Source organism: Terrapene carolina, unplaced genomic scaffold (assembly GCF_002925995.2).
Source record: "Terrapene carolina triunguis isolate 2854851 unplaced genomic scaffold, T_m_triunguis-2.0 Scaffold51059, whole genome shotgun sequence".
Classification (NCBI taxonomy): domain Eukaryota; kingdom Metazoa; phylum Chordata; order Testudines; family Emydidae; genus Terrapene; species Terrapene triunguis.
The window spans coordinates 6,474-25,122 of record NW_020715410.1 but is presented as its reverse complement, the minus strand read 5'-3'; the positions used below and the strand labels follow the sequence as shown (position 1 = coordinate 25,122).

General features: G+C 42.0%; 1 protein-coding gene across 1 annotated transcript; it reads right to left on the bottom strand.

The window, feature by feature from the left end:
- Nucleotides 1–1,095: 1,095 nt before the first annotated feature.
- Nucleotides 1,096–18,278, bottom strand: LOC113405815 (C-type lectin domain family 1 member A-like; the record flags this gene model as incomplete). The annotated part of the gene is made up of 6 exons (XM_026647071.1): nt 18,188–18,278; nt 6,266–6,364; nt 5,476–5,619; nt 3,744–3,898; nt 1,593–1,708; nt 1,096–1,209 (listed from the first exon to the last, which is right to left on the bottom strand). Coding segments are annotated over exons 1-6 (719 nt in total), but the record flags the coding sequence as incomplete, so codon positions are not given.
- Nucleotides 18,279–18,649: the final 371 nt, after the last annotated feature.

Genomic DNA, 18,649 nt, shown 5'->3' with positions numbered 1-18,649 from the left:
CGGGGGGGGGGGTGAAATTTGAGACTCGGGGGAGGGTGTTGGGATCACTCTGCAGAATACCCAAAACTGGTGAGAACCAAGGTGTGTCTGGCTGGCTGCAGCACACACAGTGACTTAAATGCTTGAGGCTGTTTATGAGCAGTCCAGGTTGGAGACTACAGCAGCAAGGTATTGTAAAGGGCACCCCAGGTTACACAGCAGAGGTGACACAGCCACCCACTAGTCTGAATTGTACCCCAGTAGGTCACAAAGGGCAAGAAGGATGATGAAGGGTATGGAACAGCTTCCATACCAGGAGAGACTAAAGATTCGGGTTGTTCATCATAGAAAAGAGAGAATTAAGGGGAAGAGGGATATGATTAAGGTTTCCAGCTAAGAATGAGCAGAGGGCTAGGCACCTTAGGTGCCTGTCTCTGCGAGAAGGGCGGGGTTTGCACACACTTCTCATCAGCATCTCCCATTGGCTAGCTTATGCAGTTCCCTGCCTAGGGTGCTGGCTTTTGTAAGCCCAATTATAAGGTCCCTGTGTCTCCATATATTTTAAATAAGAGTCTAGAAACCTATCTCAGACTTCAGGAATCACAGTGGTTTTCTAGGCACCTCAAAGTTAGGTGCTGTGACACTGAGCCATCCCTAACTCCTTTTGTGCATCCAGGCCCTAGAGAATCTAATGTTCTGAAGCATCATGCCGTGGGCTTCTAATCACAAGATGTGACCAAAAAGGTCTTTATCTCTAATTTTTCTGGTTCATTGATATGCCTGAAGTTCCTAGTTTCAATTTGGCACCTGTTACACATTTCAGAACTGGACTCCTAGATTTTGGGTGTTATCAAGTGCAGTACTTGGTTGCTGATAGTAGCTTATTTTTAATAGTTACTTTCTAAGACTCTTTCCAGTTAATGGTTCTTGATTTTCATCACTGAACCCTGGGGAGAAAAGAAGCCGGAAGTTCTGGCTTAGTGGCTAATGAAATACCCATTTGAATCCCTGTTGTGAGAAGTCTGAAAAACAAAAATATGCACAAGAAAACAGAATCACTAGTAAATGTTATCTCATACTGATAGAGCCAATTTCCGTTTGGTAATGTCGCTGTACCTTAGTTTGACAGCTGCTTTCTCACAGATCCAGAAATGCTTCTCTGTGCAGTGGTCATTATAAATTTTTCCACTATATAGGCAGCCACAATTATAGGATGAATACAAGTCAATCCTAGAAAATAAAGCATCATTTTATTATGTTTTGACATTGGCACTCTGTGCATGTATTCAGGGCACTCTGTATTTGCCAGTTTCCTTGGAGTAAGTAATGTGCATGGGCCCTACAACTGATTCAGATTACTTTCCTGTACATGAGAGCTCATCTCTGCCAGCCAGTGCGTTGTGAGGTCAGTGTCAACGCTCCACTGCTCTGTGCCCACTCCCTCCTCACCCACACAGGACAGGGATTAGCAGCCCTACAGAAGCTGCTATTGCCCCTGTGCTTCTAGTCACAACGCAGACGGACAGCGCAGGAAAGTAAGTGGGCACCATCCGTCTCCTCTGTACAAGCACCCAGGACAGGCCGCAATTTGGTGCTAAATATTTATAACTTACCAATCTTCTTTCTGTGTCAAAAGAGCGGAGCCATCTGTCCAATACCAGCTGTTCTCTCCAGATTTGTGTAAACCAATCCAATAATATTGGGAATTCTCTCTTGGAGGTACATGGTTCTGTGAAGAAATCACCACATTATTTCCCTAAAGAAGCCAAGTTCTTATGTGTATAATTGTATAGGTTAAAAAATAACAAATGTGAGTCAGCAACAGAAGAAATTCTGGACAGTGGCATAGCATCCACCCTTCCTGATTTGTATTACAGGACTGTTCAAGTGTCTCAGACTATTGAAATGTTGCAGGGAGGATTTAAGAGTCACCTCTCTAGCACCAGCGGCCAGATTTTTAAAGGTATTTAGGTGCCTAAAGATGCAGATAGGCACCTAGTGGGATTTTAAAAGTGCCTAGCTTCCACTAAAATCAATGGCAGTTAAGTGCCTAGGCACTTTTAAAATCCCTCTAGATGTCTCTCTGTACCTTCAGGCACCTAACTAAGTGAAAGCAGATAGGCAGAGCTCTTTGAATGCAGAGCTTTACTACCCATTAGTCTTTACTCTGATTTCAAAATCAACAAGGAGTCTGGTGGCACCTTAAAGACTAACAGATTTATTTGGGCATAAGCTTTTGTGGGTAAAAACCTCACTTCTTCAGATGCAGATGTGAGGTTTTTACCCACGAAAGCTTATGCCCAAATAAATCTGTTAGTCTTTAAGGTGCCACCAGACTCCTTGTCGTTTTTGTAGATACAGACTAACACGGCTACCCCCTGATATGTGATTTCAAAATATGTTTTGACTGGATCACAGGATGAGATGTAACCAGACACATTAACTATCTCTATGATGGTGTCATGAGCAATTCCTGAGATGTGCCCCAAATGTTCCTGCTATTTCCTTTCCTCATATGCAATTTCCATCCCAGCCTTATTCTCTGTTCTTCCTTCTGTCTCCAAAGAGCCTGACTTAGCTAGCCAGGACAGCACATTGTTGTAACCGATCTGGCAAGCTGTAAATAATATGGGAGTAACAGGATTCCATGGGAATTTTGCTCCCTAAAAAAAAAATTAAAAAAAAAAAAATGACAATCAGGATAACCCAGTCAGATGTTTTCCTGGGTCAGGGAATTGCAGCTGAGGTCCAGGAGTGTCTAGCTGTGTCATGGGCCATACTGGTGCCAGTGGTCTTCCAATACCTGACCAGTGAGGCAGAGACAGAAGCTCTCTCTTCTCTTTCCCCCTTTGTATGTGTTTGTCATATTTTCTTTTAAGCAAATACAGGATTGGAAATTAATGACAGAACTGAAGATCTGAGAGCTCCCGCTTAAAAAAGACTTTGCCACCCCTTCACCTCCTCCACACACACATTCTGTGGATGTTTTTTGAGAGACTTTTAAGGAAGGGAATAAGACAAAGGGAATAAGAGACGTTTTGTAGAATGAAGAAGTGCTTGGTGGTTGTGTTTGCAATTAATAGATGATGAAAAGGAATTTCTTGTGTAATGCTGTACAAAGAAAGTTAGATCCTGACAACAAATTACAGTTAATATGGAGTCAGAAGAAAGTAACAAAATGGATAACTTTTTAACATCCTAAACCTAATCCAGTCCTCACAACATATGCCTAGCAATAGGAGATACGGGGTCTGGTTCCTTATTGTCCTGCACATTGTGTTGTTATTTACACCAGGATAAAATGGGTATAATACCTACCAGATCAGAGTGCTGGCATTTGATGACCACTTTATTCCAGTGTAAATGAAGACACAAATTTCAGGACTATGGTGAATCCAACTCTGTGGAAGTGTGGAAATTCTTCCCTTGAATCCCTCAAGGAACCCAGAAGAGCAGGAAAAATGTTATCCACAAAGCACTGATCCAGCCTCCTCCTGAAAGCAGCCAGAAGGGAGTACTAGGGAGTACTCCCTGTGGAAAACCCACTGTTCGTAACCACAGCAGGATCTGAGAGACTTGTGTCTATTCTACTAATACCCCCTGGCAGTAAGTTCCAAATGTGACTGACAGATTTACTGTCCTCTGCACTGTTCCACACTTTGGGGATACTGAGAGCTGTAGTAACCAAAATGCAATTTATCTTGGAGGGACTTCTGAGAAATTAATTAAAGTTAAAATAAAACAGGCTGGGAGAGGGACCCTACCAGCTTATGCCTGTGTTTTAGCATGAGAAAGGTGGAATTCTGTAAGGAACAGAACCTCTGGCTCTCTTCCCATGACCTCTTCTGCGTTGATATGTAGAAACAGGTGTCACCTCCCATCCATTGCCAGTTTGCAGGGCAGAGCGTACAACTGGATCCTACAAAAGAGAGAAATTGTCTTTATTTCTCATCCTAAGCAGTTCAGTGGAGAATACAGGAGCTGAAGTCATGGGTTTGAGTGGGTATAGAAGTTGTAGAGTTGTAATGGATGTGACACTAATCCTTCGTGGGCCAAACTGGAGAATCTCATTAGCCTGTGTGAAATGAGTTGCTGAGTCTCAGTTCTGTTACAGTATGACATGATCTCCATTGAGAAGTGGTGGATTTTTCATTGCTGAGAAATTTAAACCGCAGGAGTAGAGAACGTTGTTATCAGGAGTCATCAAGTCATGCTGCTACACGTAGTCTTACAAGTTCTGTTCCTCATCATATGAGCAGTGTGTAGTCTTTGAAGAAATACTATGTTGTTAATTTTGTGAGTGAGGTTCTTTTTGATTCCCTTGTGTACTGCTGGCATGAAAGCTGATGTCCCTTCACCATGTCAGGCCAATGAGCCTTTGGCTTCCCATGTCTTAGACAACCAACCTCCATTGGGCAATAGAGCCAGTATCTGAAGTTCATAAATAAGTCATTTCCCCCACTTCTCCAGGGTTTTAGGCACCACAATCAAACACCCTGATGATCTTTTCACCCCTGCTTATTTTTTTACTGGTTTGAAATCCAACTCCCCAATTCCATCCTGGAGGTTCCATAGCGAATTCACTATAGGAGCCATCAATATTGCTCCTTAATTGACTAAAAAGGGCACCACTGCATAGAGCTAAGTAAATAATTGAGGAGGGGAGGGGGGGTTGCTCAGCATCTGAAGCAAAAAAAAAAAACTAAAAAAAGAAGTTCAGTATGTTTCAAATCAGTACAGAACTCTTTCTCGCTGAAACAAATTCACGCGGGTCAAATGAAACCAAATTTCAAAATGAAAGGTTATTTAGAAATGAAATGTTGAAATGGTTCATTTCAAAAATGTCAAAATGAACCATTTTGACTTAGTTGAATTTTTTCCTTATTTTTTATTTAGTGGAATTCTATCCAGCGTCACAAATAATTTTGCTCTCCACTTTGGACATTTACTATTCTCTAAAAACATTGCCTAGCTTGATGCTGAGTCACACGAAGTACTCTTGCTTCCCCACTGACTGAACATGCTGCTTCTTTTGCAATTCATTATCTTGTCCCAATCCCAGAAGGAGTGAATGAAAATTGAACCTTAATTCTCCACACTGTTCTGCAGACCACTAAGCAACATCTTGAGTGAACAGTTACCATCTGATGCTGTTCTATGGCCCATGTGAAATCAGTTGGTTAGCAAAAATCCAGTTACTAGGAGGTAGCCGGTGTCAACATCACAAAAGCACCACAATAACTAGCATTAATTGTCTGCTTTCTTAGCAATTTCATCACAGAAGAAAAGGATTGAATGAATCATGAAGAAGGAATTCCCTTGTATCTCACCTCTCCACTAATTGCATACACTTAGTTGTGTCCCTTTCAATGCAAGGGCAGAGTTAATGAATAGGGATGTTATGAGAAGCGGATGGGGGAATTGTACAACCCTTGCCCAACCTTATCTATTCTGGAATAAAGGACAGGAGTTCATTTGCATAACAATCCTATTTACCATTATTCTCATTATTTTCCTCTCCTTTAAGACACAAATGATCTTTCATGTCTTGCAGCCTTTTTGAAAAATTTGTTTGCAGAGTTTCCTGGTTCCTCATGAGGTTCCCAAATTGTTTCTGGAAGTCATTGGAAACCTGAAAAACTGAAATTCACAAAAGCATTTTCCATTCTCATAATTTACAAATCAAAATTATTCCTGTCTCTGTCCTCTTAATTTTAGTGATTCCATTCATCTGGTTTAAATGTTGTGTCTTATTTAATGTAGGAAAGATTAGAAGTGACATCACAGATTCAGTGTAATTTTTTTTCTATTAAAAACAATATAAAATGAGCTGGCTTGTTAATGGGGTACAGAGCCTTTCACCTTTTTGTCACCAATGTGTATCCAATGCAGGTCAGTATTAACCAAAAGACATCCCTCCTGAGGAGTGTGCAGTGTGAAATGAGTTAGTGGATGTCACCCCAGTTCCTAATGGGACAGGTTTCCACATCACAAAAACCACCACCATAAATGGCACAAGAAGGCTTCTCTTTGGCAATTTAAGCAGAGGCCAAGGAGTGAATGGGCTACAGAGATTGTCACTTGTAGCATTAATACTACTCTGGAGCAGAGCCAAGGTAAAAGTATATTAATTCGTGAGAATGTGTCTGGGAAACTTGCATTATCACTGCCCATGCTGTATCTTTGCAACAGTTAAATCATGAACTTCAGACTAGAAAGGATGGATGTCAATCTGGCATCTTTTACAAGCACCAAATTAATTAATAAATAAAATAGTGATACTTACACACAATGCCCAGGGCTAACATCCCTAGCAGCAATGCCAAGCACAGTATGAGGAAAGTCAAGGCAGCCAGACGCCATGTGGAGGATGAAGAGTGGAGCGCTGGAGGAACAGCAGAATAAAGTCCAGACCAGTAATATATATATATATATATATATATACACACACACACACACACACACACTTAGTGCTTTAACAGGGCCAGTTTCACAAAGCTGAAAACAATTATGAGCCAAATCAGGTGGGAAGAAGAATGTAATCTGAAAAAATGTGAATTGGGAATCTTTTAACACTTAACTAGATGCCCAAAAAGTCACAATCCCACAAAAAAGGCTGTGCTGGTTAAAAAGCCAATCTGGGTTATAAGACAATTGAAGGCAGCTGTAAAAATATATTACACACACACACACACACACACACACACACACACACATTCACAAAATGGAATAAAGGGGAAGTTGATAGTAATGAATATAAATCATTATGAAATAGTGTATCCCTGTGTTCACACCCTACACATTATTGTAATAAGATTTATACAAAATATGCCTTGTGAGACTGTGACGGGTTGGACCCCCCGCTTCCAGGATGCCACCTGATGTGTTGGGGTTCCACTGAGCCCACCCGTTCTACCAGTCTGGGCTGCCTCACCATGTCCTGTTGCACACACACAGGTAGGGACACACCCAGGTGTAGAATTACACAGAGTCTGCAATCAGCTCTGTGTGGGAAGCCTCAGCTCAGGGAATTTACCAGCACTCTGGTTCACACACCCTCTGGAATTTAAACCCAAAATTATATTGTCTTGCTCTGTATAAAGATCTATATAGCGTAAGCTCATTAAATTCTCCCCCTCCCTTAATGTAGAAATGAAATTCACCTCCCCCCATTATGAATTGCATAAACTGGGTTTTAGAATAAACACAAACAAGTTTATTAACTACAAAAGGTAAATTTTAGTGATTATAAGAGATAGCAAACAGAACAAAGTAGATTACTTAGCAAATAAAACAAAACATGCAAACTAGGCTTAATACATTAAAGAAATTGGCTATAAATAGTAATTTCTCACCCTAAATGTTGTTTTATGCACGTTGCAGAGTTTCTTGAAGGTAAACTGCACTGCTTGCAGCTTAACTCTCCAGGTATACCCTCCACAGGCTGACCTTTCTCGCATGGGCTCAGCCCCTACCTCCCCCAGCTTAGCTCCTTTGTTTCTTCAGGTGTTTTCAGCATTCTTCCTTCTTGGGCAGTGGAGAAGAGCCTAGATTAACTCACTCCCCAGCCTTAAATAGGATTTGCATATGGCAGGAATCCTTTGTTTCCCAGGTTGACCCTCACCCCCTTCCCATGGAAAAGTCCCAGCATTTCAAGATGGAATCCTGTAGCAGGTGACATGATCACATGACCCTGCAGTGTCAAAGCATCATCCCAGGAGACTTCTCAGGAAGGAGGGAGATTAGTATTTTCAAAGTCCTATTGTCCTTCCTAATGGCCCATCCAGGCTGTTTGCATACTGTCTGGTGGGCGTTCCCCCAGTTGAAAACACAGTTATAATCATTACATAGTCAATATTTCTAACTTCAGTTACAGAAATGATACATGCATACAAATTGGGTAATCATGTTGAGTAAATAATAACCTCTCCAATGATACCTCACATGACCCATCTTGCATAAAAATATCTTAGCTATGACATATTCATATCATAACAATATTTGTATGAAGAATATTGGGGTGTAATGTCCCAGATAAATTATTAAAAAACTCATAATTTGCTGATCAATAATATCAATGCAAAGTGAAGTTATAAACATAAGATGAGATCATGACTAAAATTATGTTTTCCAGGGAAGTCTGAGGAGTGGGCAAACCAGTTCCTTAGAGACAAAGGACAAGCTGACCCCTCAGCCAGATGTAAACAAGGCTAATGGACCATTGCCTACTAAGTGGCCATTCTTTGCTGGGAAAGGGGGCAGGGACAAATAATCTACATCTAAGTAAATAAATAGCATGGAGTTTCCTTCCACACAGACTGCCTGTTGCCTTGCTCCCAGCTGGAAATTCTTCTCAAAGAGGGGACAGGATTATAAAATGAAGGGGCAGACACCCCAAGGCACCCATTCTCCTTCCTCTCTTTCTATCAATTCACTGAACAAGAAGGAACAATGGAAGCAGCCATTACATAGAAGAAAGGGTTCTGACCTAAGAAGTTTGTCCAGTAAGACTTTTGGGAGCAAATGGGGACAGAAACTTTGCTTTGAATTTAACATAGTTTGTTAAGTTAGGCACTAGTGTTTTATCTTTATTTTTCTTGTAATTGTTTCTGACTTTTATGCTTCATTACATATATTCACTTAAAATCTCTCTCTTTGTAGTTAATAAACTTGTTTTATTGTTTTATCTAACCCAGTGTGTTTAAATCAATATGTCTGGGAAACTCCATTTGGGATAACAAAATTTGTGCATATAATTTATCTTAATAAAATGATGGACTTTATATTCATAGATTCATAGATTCTAGGACTGGAAGGGACCTCAAGAGGTCATCGAGTCCAGTCCCCTGCCCGCATGGCAGGACCAAATACTGTCTAGACCATCCCTGATAGACATTTATCTAACCTACTCTTAAATATCTCCAGAGATGGAGATTCCACAACCTCCCTAGGCAATCTATTCCAGTGTTTAACCACCCTGACAGTTAGGAACTTTTTCCTAATGTCCAACCTAGACCTCCCTTGCTGCAGTTTAAACCCATTGCTTCTTGTTCTATCCTTAGAGGCTAAGGTGAACAAGTTTTCTCCCTCCTCCTTATGACACCCTTTTAAATACCTGAAAACTGCTATCATGTCCCCTCTCAGTCTTCTCTGTTCCAAACTAAACAAATCCAATTCTTTCAGCCTTCCTTCATAGGTCATGTTCTCAAGACCTTTAATCATTCTTGTTGCTCTTCTCTGGACCCTTTCCAATTTCTCCACATCTTTCTTGAAATGCGGTGCCCAGAACTGGACACAATACTCCAGCTGAGGCCTAACCAGAGCAGAGTAGAGCGGAAGAATGACTTCTCGTGTCTTGCTCACAACACACCTGTTAATACATCCCAGAATCATGTTTGCTTTTTTTGCAACAGCATCACACTGTTGACTCATATTTAGCTTGTGGTCCACTATAACCCCTAGATCCCTTTTTGCCGTACTCCTTCCTAGACAGTCTCTTCCCATTCTGTATGTGTGAAACTGATTTTTTCTTCCTAAGTGGAGCACTTTGCATTTGTCTTTGTTAAACTTCATCCTGTTTAACTCAGACCATTTCTCCAATTTGTCCTGATCATTTTGAATTATGACCCTGTCCTCCAAAGCAGTTGCCATCCCTCCCAGTTTGGTATCATCCGCAAACTTAATAAGCATACTTTCTATGCCAATATCTAAGTCGTTGATGAAGATATTGAACAGAGCCGATCCCAAAACAGACCCCTGTGGTACCCCACTCATTATGCCTTTCCAGCAGGATTGGGAACCATTAATAACAACTCTCTGAGTACGGTTATCCAGCCAGTTATGCACCCACCTTATAGTAGCCCCATCTAAATTGTATTTGCCTAGTTTATCGATAAGAATATCATGCAAGACCGTATCAAATGCCTTACTAAAGTCTAGGTATACCACATCCACAGCTTCACCCTTATCCACAAGACTCGTTATCCTATCAAAGAAAGCTATCAGATTGGTTTGACATGATTTGTTCTTTACAAATCCATGCTGGCTGTTCCCTATCACCTTACCACCTTCCAAGTGTTTGCAGATGATTTCCTTAATTACTTGCTCCATTATCTTCCCTGGCACAGAAGTTAAACTAACTGGTCTGTAGTTTCCTGGGTTGCTTTTATTTCTATTTTTTATTTCCATTGTTTAGGACAGGGCTGGGCAGTACAGAACATATATTTCTGGGGGGAAATCTAGGCTTGGGGGTGTGCTGGGGTCACCCTGCAATATAATCAAGATGTGACTAGCTGGCTGAAACACACCCATAGACATAGCTGTGAGTGATTGAATGCTGGAGTCTGTTTGTGAGCAGTCCTGACCGGAGGCTACGGTAGCAAATTGTAAAGGGAAGCCCAGGTTAGAGGCCAGGAGTGACACAGCTACTCATTACTCTGGATTCTACACTGGGTATGTCACAATCAGAAGTTAGGAATTCCAGGAAATTGATAATGGATTATAAGGTGGATAGAAAGCTGGCTAGATCATCGGGCTCAACGGGTAGTGATCAATGGCTCCATGTCTAGTTGGCAACCGATATCAAGTGGAATGCCCCAGGGGTCAGTCCTGAGGCTGATTTTGTTCAACATCTTCATTAATGATCTGGATGATGGGATGGATTGCACCCTCAGCAAGTTCGCGGATGACACTAAGCTGGGGGGAGAAGTAGACACACTGGAAGGTAAGGATAGGGTCCAGAGTGACCTAGAAAAATTGGAGGATTGGGCCAAAAGAAAACTGATGCAGTTCAACAAGGACAAGTGCAGAGTCCTGCACTTAGGACGGAAGAATCCCATGCACTGCTACAGGCTGGGGACTGACTGGCTAAGCTGCAGTTCTGGAGAAAAGGACCTGGCAATTACAGTAGATGAGAAGCTGGATATGAGTCAGCAGTGTGCCCTTGTTGCCAAGAAGGCTAATGGCATATTGGGCTGCATTAATAGGAACATTTCCAGCAGATCGAGGAAAGTGATTATTCCCCTCAATTTGGCACTGGTGAGGCCACATCTGGAGTATTACATCTGGTTTTGGGCCCCCACCAAAGAAAGATGTGGACAAATTGGAGAGAGTCCAGCAGAGGGCAACAAAAATGATTAGGGGGTTCGGGCACATGACCTACAGGGAGAGGCTGATGGAACTGGGGTTATTTAGTCTGCAGAAGAGAAGAGTGAAGAGGGATTTGATAGCATCCTTCACCAACCTAAAGGGGGGTTCCAAAGAGGATGGAGTTAGGCTGTTCTCAGTGGTGGCAGATGACAGAACAAGGAGCAATGGTCTCAAGTAGCAGTGGGGGAAGTGTAGGTTGGATATTAGGAAAAACGATTTCATTAGGAGAGTGATGAAGCATTGGAATGGGTTACCTAGGGAGATGGTGGAATCTTCATCCTTAGAGGTTTTTAAGGCCTGGCTTGGCAAAGCTCTGGCTGGGATGATTTAGTTAGGGTTGGACCAACCCGGTTGGTCCTGCTTTGAGCAGGGGGTTGGACTAGATGATCTCATGAGGTCTCTTCCAACCCTGATAGTCTATGATTCTATGAAGCCATGGGACACAAGTAGAAATCTATGGCAGCAGAGTTAATGACAGTGAGAAGAAGTTTTTTTTTCAATATATTAAGAACAATATGAACTCTGACAATGGTATGGGTCCATTGCTAGATGGAAATGGTAGAATTATCAATAATAATGCAGAATAGGCAGAAGTGTTCAATAAATATTTGTGTTCTGTGTTTGAGGAAGAAAACGGGTGATGCAGTCTCATCATATCGTGGTGATATCACTCTTTCCATTCCACTTGTATCTCTGGAGAATGTTAAACAGGCTACTAAAGTTAGAACATCTTAAAATCAGCAGGTCCAGATAACTTGCATTCAAGAGTTTTAAAAAAGCTGACCATTGCTCAGAGTAATGAGGAAGTTCCAGAAAAGTGGAAGAAACTAATGCTATGCCAACTTTTAAAAAGAGTAAACAGGATGACCCAGATAATTATAAACCTATCAGCCTGCCATCAGTTCTTGGCAAGATAATGGAGTATCTGATATGGGACTCGATCAATAATGAACTAAAGGACATTAATATAATTAATGCAAATCAGCATGGGTTTATGGAAAATAGAACTGGTCAAACGAACTTGATTTTTTTTTTAAATGAGATTACAAGTTTGGTTGATAAAAATAATAGGATTGATATAATGCACTTTGCCTTCTGTAAAGCATTTGACTTGGTGCCACACGGCATTTTGTTAAAAAAACTAGAATGATATAAAATTAACATGACACACATTAAATGGATTAACAACTGGCTAACAAATAGGTCTCAAAATGTAACTAAATGGGCAATTGTCATCAAGTGGGTCTGTTTCCAGTGGGGACCCACAGGAAATAGGCCCTATGCTATATAACATTTATATCAATGTCCTGGAAGAAAATATCAAATCATCACTGATGAAGTTTGCAGATGATACAAAAAGTTGGGGAGTGGTAAATAATGTAGCGGGTGGGTCACTAATTCAGAGTGGGCTAGATAGCTTAGTAAACTGGATACAAGCAAACAATATGTGTTTTAATATGGCTAAATGTATCATCTGGGAACAAAGAATGCAGACCATACTTTGATGATGAGGGACTTTGTCCTGGGAAGCAGTGACTCTGAAAAAGGTTTGGGCGTGGTGGTTGATGATCAACTGAACACAACCTACCAGTGTGATTCTGTGGCCAAATGAGCTAATGCAACCCTGGGGCCATAAACAGAGGAATCTCGAGTAGGAGTAGGGAAGTTATTTTACATCTATATTTGGTGCTGGTGAGACTGCTGCTGGAATACTGTGTCTAGTTCTAGTTCCCACAGTTCAGAGAAAAGCCATGAGAATGATTAAAGGATTAGAAAACCTGCTCAAGCTATTTAGCTTAACAAAGAGGAGGTTAATGGGGACTTGATTTCAGGCTATAACTATCTACATGTGGAACAAATATTTAATAATGGGCTCTTCAATCTAGCAGAGAAAGGAACAACATGATTCAATGGTTGGAAGATTAATCTAGACAAATTCAGCAAAAACATTGAGGAGTCTTTGTGGCACCTTAGAGACTAACACATTTATGCCCAAATAAATCTGTTAGTCTCTAAGGTGCCACAAAGACTCCTCATTGCTTTTGCTGATACAGACTAACACGGCTACCCCTCTTAGACAAATTCAGACTAGGAATAAGGCATACATTTTTAATGGTAGCATAATGAACCATAGGAACAATTTACCCAGGGTTGCAGTGAATTCTCCATCACTGACAACTTTTAAATCAGGATTGGATGTGTTTCTAAAAGATCTGCTCTAGGAATTCTTTTGGGGATGTTCTATGTCCTGTGCTATACAGGAGGAAAGACTAGATGACCACAACGGTCCCACCTGGCTTTAGAATCTATAAATCTATGAAAACCAACAGTGCATTTAGTGTCTAAAAGCTGTGTGTCCTGGAAATGCTTTATTTTGCTGCTTTTTCCCCCACTTTGTGGGTATGTGAGAAACCAAGACACTGAGCCAGCTTCTAATCCCGAGTGGTGAGAGGTCTGCTTGGAAAGGGCTGCAGCTACACAAGGTTCCAAGAGACTCTTTTCCACTGCAGGGGCTACAGATGGTCAGCACAGACCCCAGAGTGGGTGGGCTCCCCACTGCAATCTGTCTCCAGAGCTCCTGTGGGGCCCTATGTAGAGATGAATGCTAGAAACATTACCTGCCCTCACCAGGGTAAATCCTTCACAGGCCACAGCAGCAGCCCTTGCTGGTGAAGGAAGTTGTCATTTGCCCTATCTATACATGTGAGGATGAATGAAGCCCCCTGTGTATTATTACATAACAGTTCAGACTTGGCTTAATTTCTTGTATCGTCTCCTTATCGGTCAACACCATGGCTATGGAGGAAACAAGAAGTCCATCTACTGCCAGCATTGGTATCTCCTCCAACCAATAGTCATTTGCCTCCTTCTCTTCCAGAAATGGCATGTCCTTCCTCATCATCAGCTTACCTCCCCTTTCTATGATACCATTAGCCCCCCTCTCTCTCCAGATACCATCCAGTCCCCCTTAAGTGGTGTTTGTTCTTCTTAAATGACAATCTTTGTAATGGCAAAATATTTTAGAAGTGGGGTTTCAACAGAAAGGATGTAAAGAGTGAACAAAAGGGTAGAAAATGAAAGCAGAATTCCCTAAACAGAACAAAGGGTTAGAAATGTATATGAAAAAGAATATCAACTTTTGTGACACTAGCTAGGGTAAAATTACAAGACTATTGATCCTCATACTTCAGGGAATAAATGATCACCAGCTAGGTTCAGGAAGGTTAGTACCACATAGTGGTGGTTGCTATTTTGCTGCCTTATATAAGTTGTATTCTTTTAATCTGCTTTAGTGAGTTCAATGTAATGTTCCACTAATTATGCTATTTGATAACAGCTAGGAAATAAAGAAAAATCAAATTATAAAGATTTTAACTTGCTAATATCTCCAGCTCCCAGAAATGGATGTTTACACAGACATCACAAATGGAATAAGGTGTGAAACCCTTTTGGAGAGAACCAAGATGTTACAACTCAATTTTATAAACTCTTTGATTGGATAATATGCACTTGAACCAGATCCTCAGCTGGAGTAAATTGGAATGATCCACTGAAGTCAGAATAGTGACACCAGGTTTTGACCAGTTCTAGCTACAAGTGAGTTAACTCCCCAATTAATTATAATCCAGTTCCAATTTGGAGTGTGTATGGGACAGTAACTGTGTGCCCAGTTCATATTAACACCTTGCATAAGTCCAAGGCTGGAGCACAGACTGAAGACCCTGTTAAATCCAGGTTAGTTCCCATCTTCACTTCAAAATAGAATGTTGTTTTAACCAGTCTTGTAAATGGGACTCCCTACATGGTTGTTTTTGTAATGTAGACAGGTTCATGACCCACATGCTCTGAGAGAGAGCCTGGCCCTGTGAAAAAAAGGCAACATGCTGTAGTGGAAAGAAACAAAAGGACTTTCTGAAACATAACAGTTTTCATCTTACTTAGCCAACATCCCATGTAATTAACTGCAAGTGTGTTTTTAGTCTAGCTGTATTTCTAGTCTCCTTATTGAACCAGGTCCCTGTCACCCTGGCCTGCCTGCTTTGTGCTGCTCTGGAAATGCAAAACAGGAAGAACGTCTACTTAACAATCTATATGGGAATCCGCAGGATAGGGAAATCCCTGGCTGGAATAGCCAACTCCATACCACCTAGCCATAACATAAAGCAGGTGTCTAGGACATGGCTGAGGAAGGGGACATGGCAAGAGTGCCCCTGCACTCCAGTGATCACCACTTGTGAAGGAGCCCCTTGGGCACTGTTGCAGCCAGGCATAATTTAAAGCAGGCCTGAGGCTGCTCTAAATTATGCCGAGGGATGAGTCAGCCTGTAAGCATGTGTCTTCATCTCTAGGACACAGCTGATGCCTAGATCCAACATTGCAGAGGACTTTGGCTCTCATACCACCTCTGGTGACTACTTCTTTGGCTGCAATGGCCAGTCCCAGCCAATATCTTCTCCCTACCCCCCCCCCCCCCCCCCCCCCACTTTTTTCCCCCCCCCCCCCCCCCCCCCCATCTAGGTCTTCTGTAGCTCAGCCCTCTGGCCAGGTCACATAAGAGTTCACCTTCTTCCAGAGTAGCACAAACAACCTCAAACAGATCCTTAAACTAATAGCCCTTCTGCTTGTCTCAACTTCTCTGTAGTTCCCTTGTTTGCCTTTGCATAGGGCTTTCCCTGCAGGCACCTAACCTGCCTCTGTATTGTTCTTCTGCCATTGTACCCTGTCTGTTAAACCTTATCCCAGCACTTCTCTCTGCCAGAGAGACCTGCCTCCTCTGCACTCTCTTCCCCTAAGTGAGCTCCCTTGGTCTACTTATAAGGCCTAGCTCCACCTACTCTGGCTGGGAGGCAATTAGTTAATCACCCCCAGGTGTGGAGCTGACTAATTGGGGGTTCTTTCCCTTACCTTGCAGATGATGGGGGTTAAGCCCCAGCACACAACCCCAGGATTAGCAAACAGCAAAGGTGTCTTAAACTCCCTTTTATCTTCTCCCCCTTAGCTGCACTGAATGGAGCTTTGGCACAGCTGAGGATCTGGCCCCATTTGTTTACTTTGCAATTTTTCTTTTTTCTCTCTACCCAAGGCAAAATAAACATTGCGTATATTAAAGATACCTATGGCTCCACTTCTCTTCCCACATGCATTGGTGCAAATCAGGATTGACCCCACTGAATTCAATGCAATTAGACTGCTGGAAAGACAGAACACAGTCAAGTTCCTGGAAGTGATTATGTTAGGTGTTGGACTGCTTTTCCTGGGCACACTGAAGAGAAGGAAGTTCACTTTAAATCTCAGAGGAGACTGGGTCGGGAATGAGGGAACAGACCCAAAGAGTGGCAATGCCTTCCTCAAAAGATGCTGCAAAGAAGCTGGCTGCAATTGGTGTGTGCCCAGAGAGCACTGAAAGATCTGTGTGCCTGCTTACAACATCTTCCCAGAGCCAGACTATTAAATCTTCCTTTAAAGCTTTTGACATTGGTCAGTATCAGAAACAGGATTTCTTTCTTTTTCTTTCTCTTTCCAGGCTTAGGTTCTGGGCACTTTACAATACTTAGATGGCCCAGATCCTTCACTGTGCTGTGACTAGGGTGACCAGATAGCAAGTGTGAAAAATCGGGACGAGGGGAGGGGAAATGGGTGTGTGTGTGTGTGTGTGTGTGTGTGTGTGTAAGTAATAAAGTCCTATCTAAGACAAAACCCCTAATAATCAGGACAATCCTGATAAAATCGGGACATCTGGTCACCCTAGCTGTGACCCCTATGCACAGCACCTTTGGGACACAATGGCATAGCGGACCCAGGAGGATCATACCAGTGTAGTAGCTCTGCTGTCAAGTCCCCTCCCTATGGCTGGTGTAAAGCTGTGGCTCTGGAAAAGAAGGCTCAGCTAGAGCTTCCCTGAACTCTGGAGATCCCCAACTGCTGTAATGACCATTTATGGCCACTAGCAGTGGAAGCAAGTTGGAGCAGCCTTCAGACTGCTCTAATTTATACCAAAGGACTAGCCTGTATGTAAAGACAAAACAACCTAACACCTTCCCTTGCGAGGTACAGCCCCAAGTTGGAGCATAAAGGCATCACAACTGGTGCTCTCAGAAATTTAAGCAAAAAAAGAGGAAAGTGGTTTTCAGTTTGATTCACTTGGGATCCGCGGTTTCCTTAGCTGAATGCAAATCCTGCTGCAGAGGACAGGATGGGGGTTTGTGGTCTGAACTGGTCAGGGAGCCAGAGCAAACAAAAGACCAGGTTTGTGAGTGTTTTATTTAAATAGTCTCTCATTCATTGTTTCAGGGAAAGGTTCCATTAATCAGGTTTGTTTTTTGAGGAATGTTTTTCTTACACTTACTAATGTGCTCTTGGTGTATTTTTTTTAAAGTGACCTATGACAATTTGAAGTGTTTCCCCCTTCTCTGGCTGTGTTTACCCTCTCACATGAAGATGCCACAAATGCTCTATACCCTGAAAGCAAGTTATCATTTGTCACCAAATGTTACAACCTCCCATGAGAAAGAAGCAACCTGGAGCCTGTCAGACATGAAAGAGAACAAAGATTCTCGTTTCCCCATGGACCAGAGTTTGGCAACTGTAAAATTCTAACCTAGGGCCACATCATCCCATGGATAATTCTACAGAAATCCCCACCGAATTCATTATTAACTGATGGCACAATATGTCCTCAAGACTGTCAGACTCTACACTAGAGCCTGATCCTCAAACACTTACTACCTTTCACACTGCTCATTCCCATGGGTAGTCCTATTAAAGTCAATAGGACTACTCATGGTAGTAAGTACTACTTTCAGCAATTAGTGTTCGCAGGATTGGGTCCCTATATAATAAAATGATATGGGGAGGGACATCTCCCTAAATGCTTTGAACAGCATTGTGCATGCTTCTCCACTAATCACAATAAAACAGGACAAATTCACCACTGGTGTGACTCTACTGAGAAGGATGGGGTTAAAGGAGTGAATCTGGCCCATTCTGTCTAAGATTAGGTTGAGAGCACTTCCCAACCAAGCTACTTTAAGCACAACTAAAAAGCCCATAGAAATTGTACCTTTTTCCTCAGGAGCAGCAGGCTTTGGGATATTTTCCAGTGCATAAGATTTATTAAATTCCAGATCCGCATATGTTATTTCCTCTGTCATAGCTGGTGAAGAGAGAAGCTTATATTTCAAGTCAAAAAATTATAGCACTTTTGAGGTTCTGCAGCTGTTGAGTGATGGAAAAGATCTGCCGTTTTAGAGAGGGCTCCTTTTTAATGCAATACAAATGAGGCAACCCGGATATCAGAAAAGAGCAGCCCAGAACTTCCTATAACAGGATGTTATGAAAGAAAAATGTTCCCTTTTGATGGAGAAATTGTGCCTCTTTCTTTCTTCCTCTGCCTCCCTTCTCGCCTATCTGCCCTCCACTTCTTTCTCTCTGCAACGGCTGAAGAAAACACAGCCCTGTCTGTGTAAATTCTGTGGTTTGCTTTTTAAAGAGGCAACTTGTTTCTGGAGAACTGCAGGTTCAG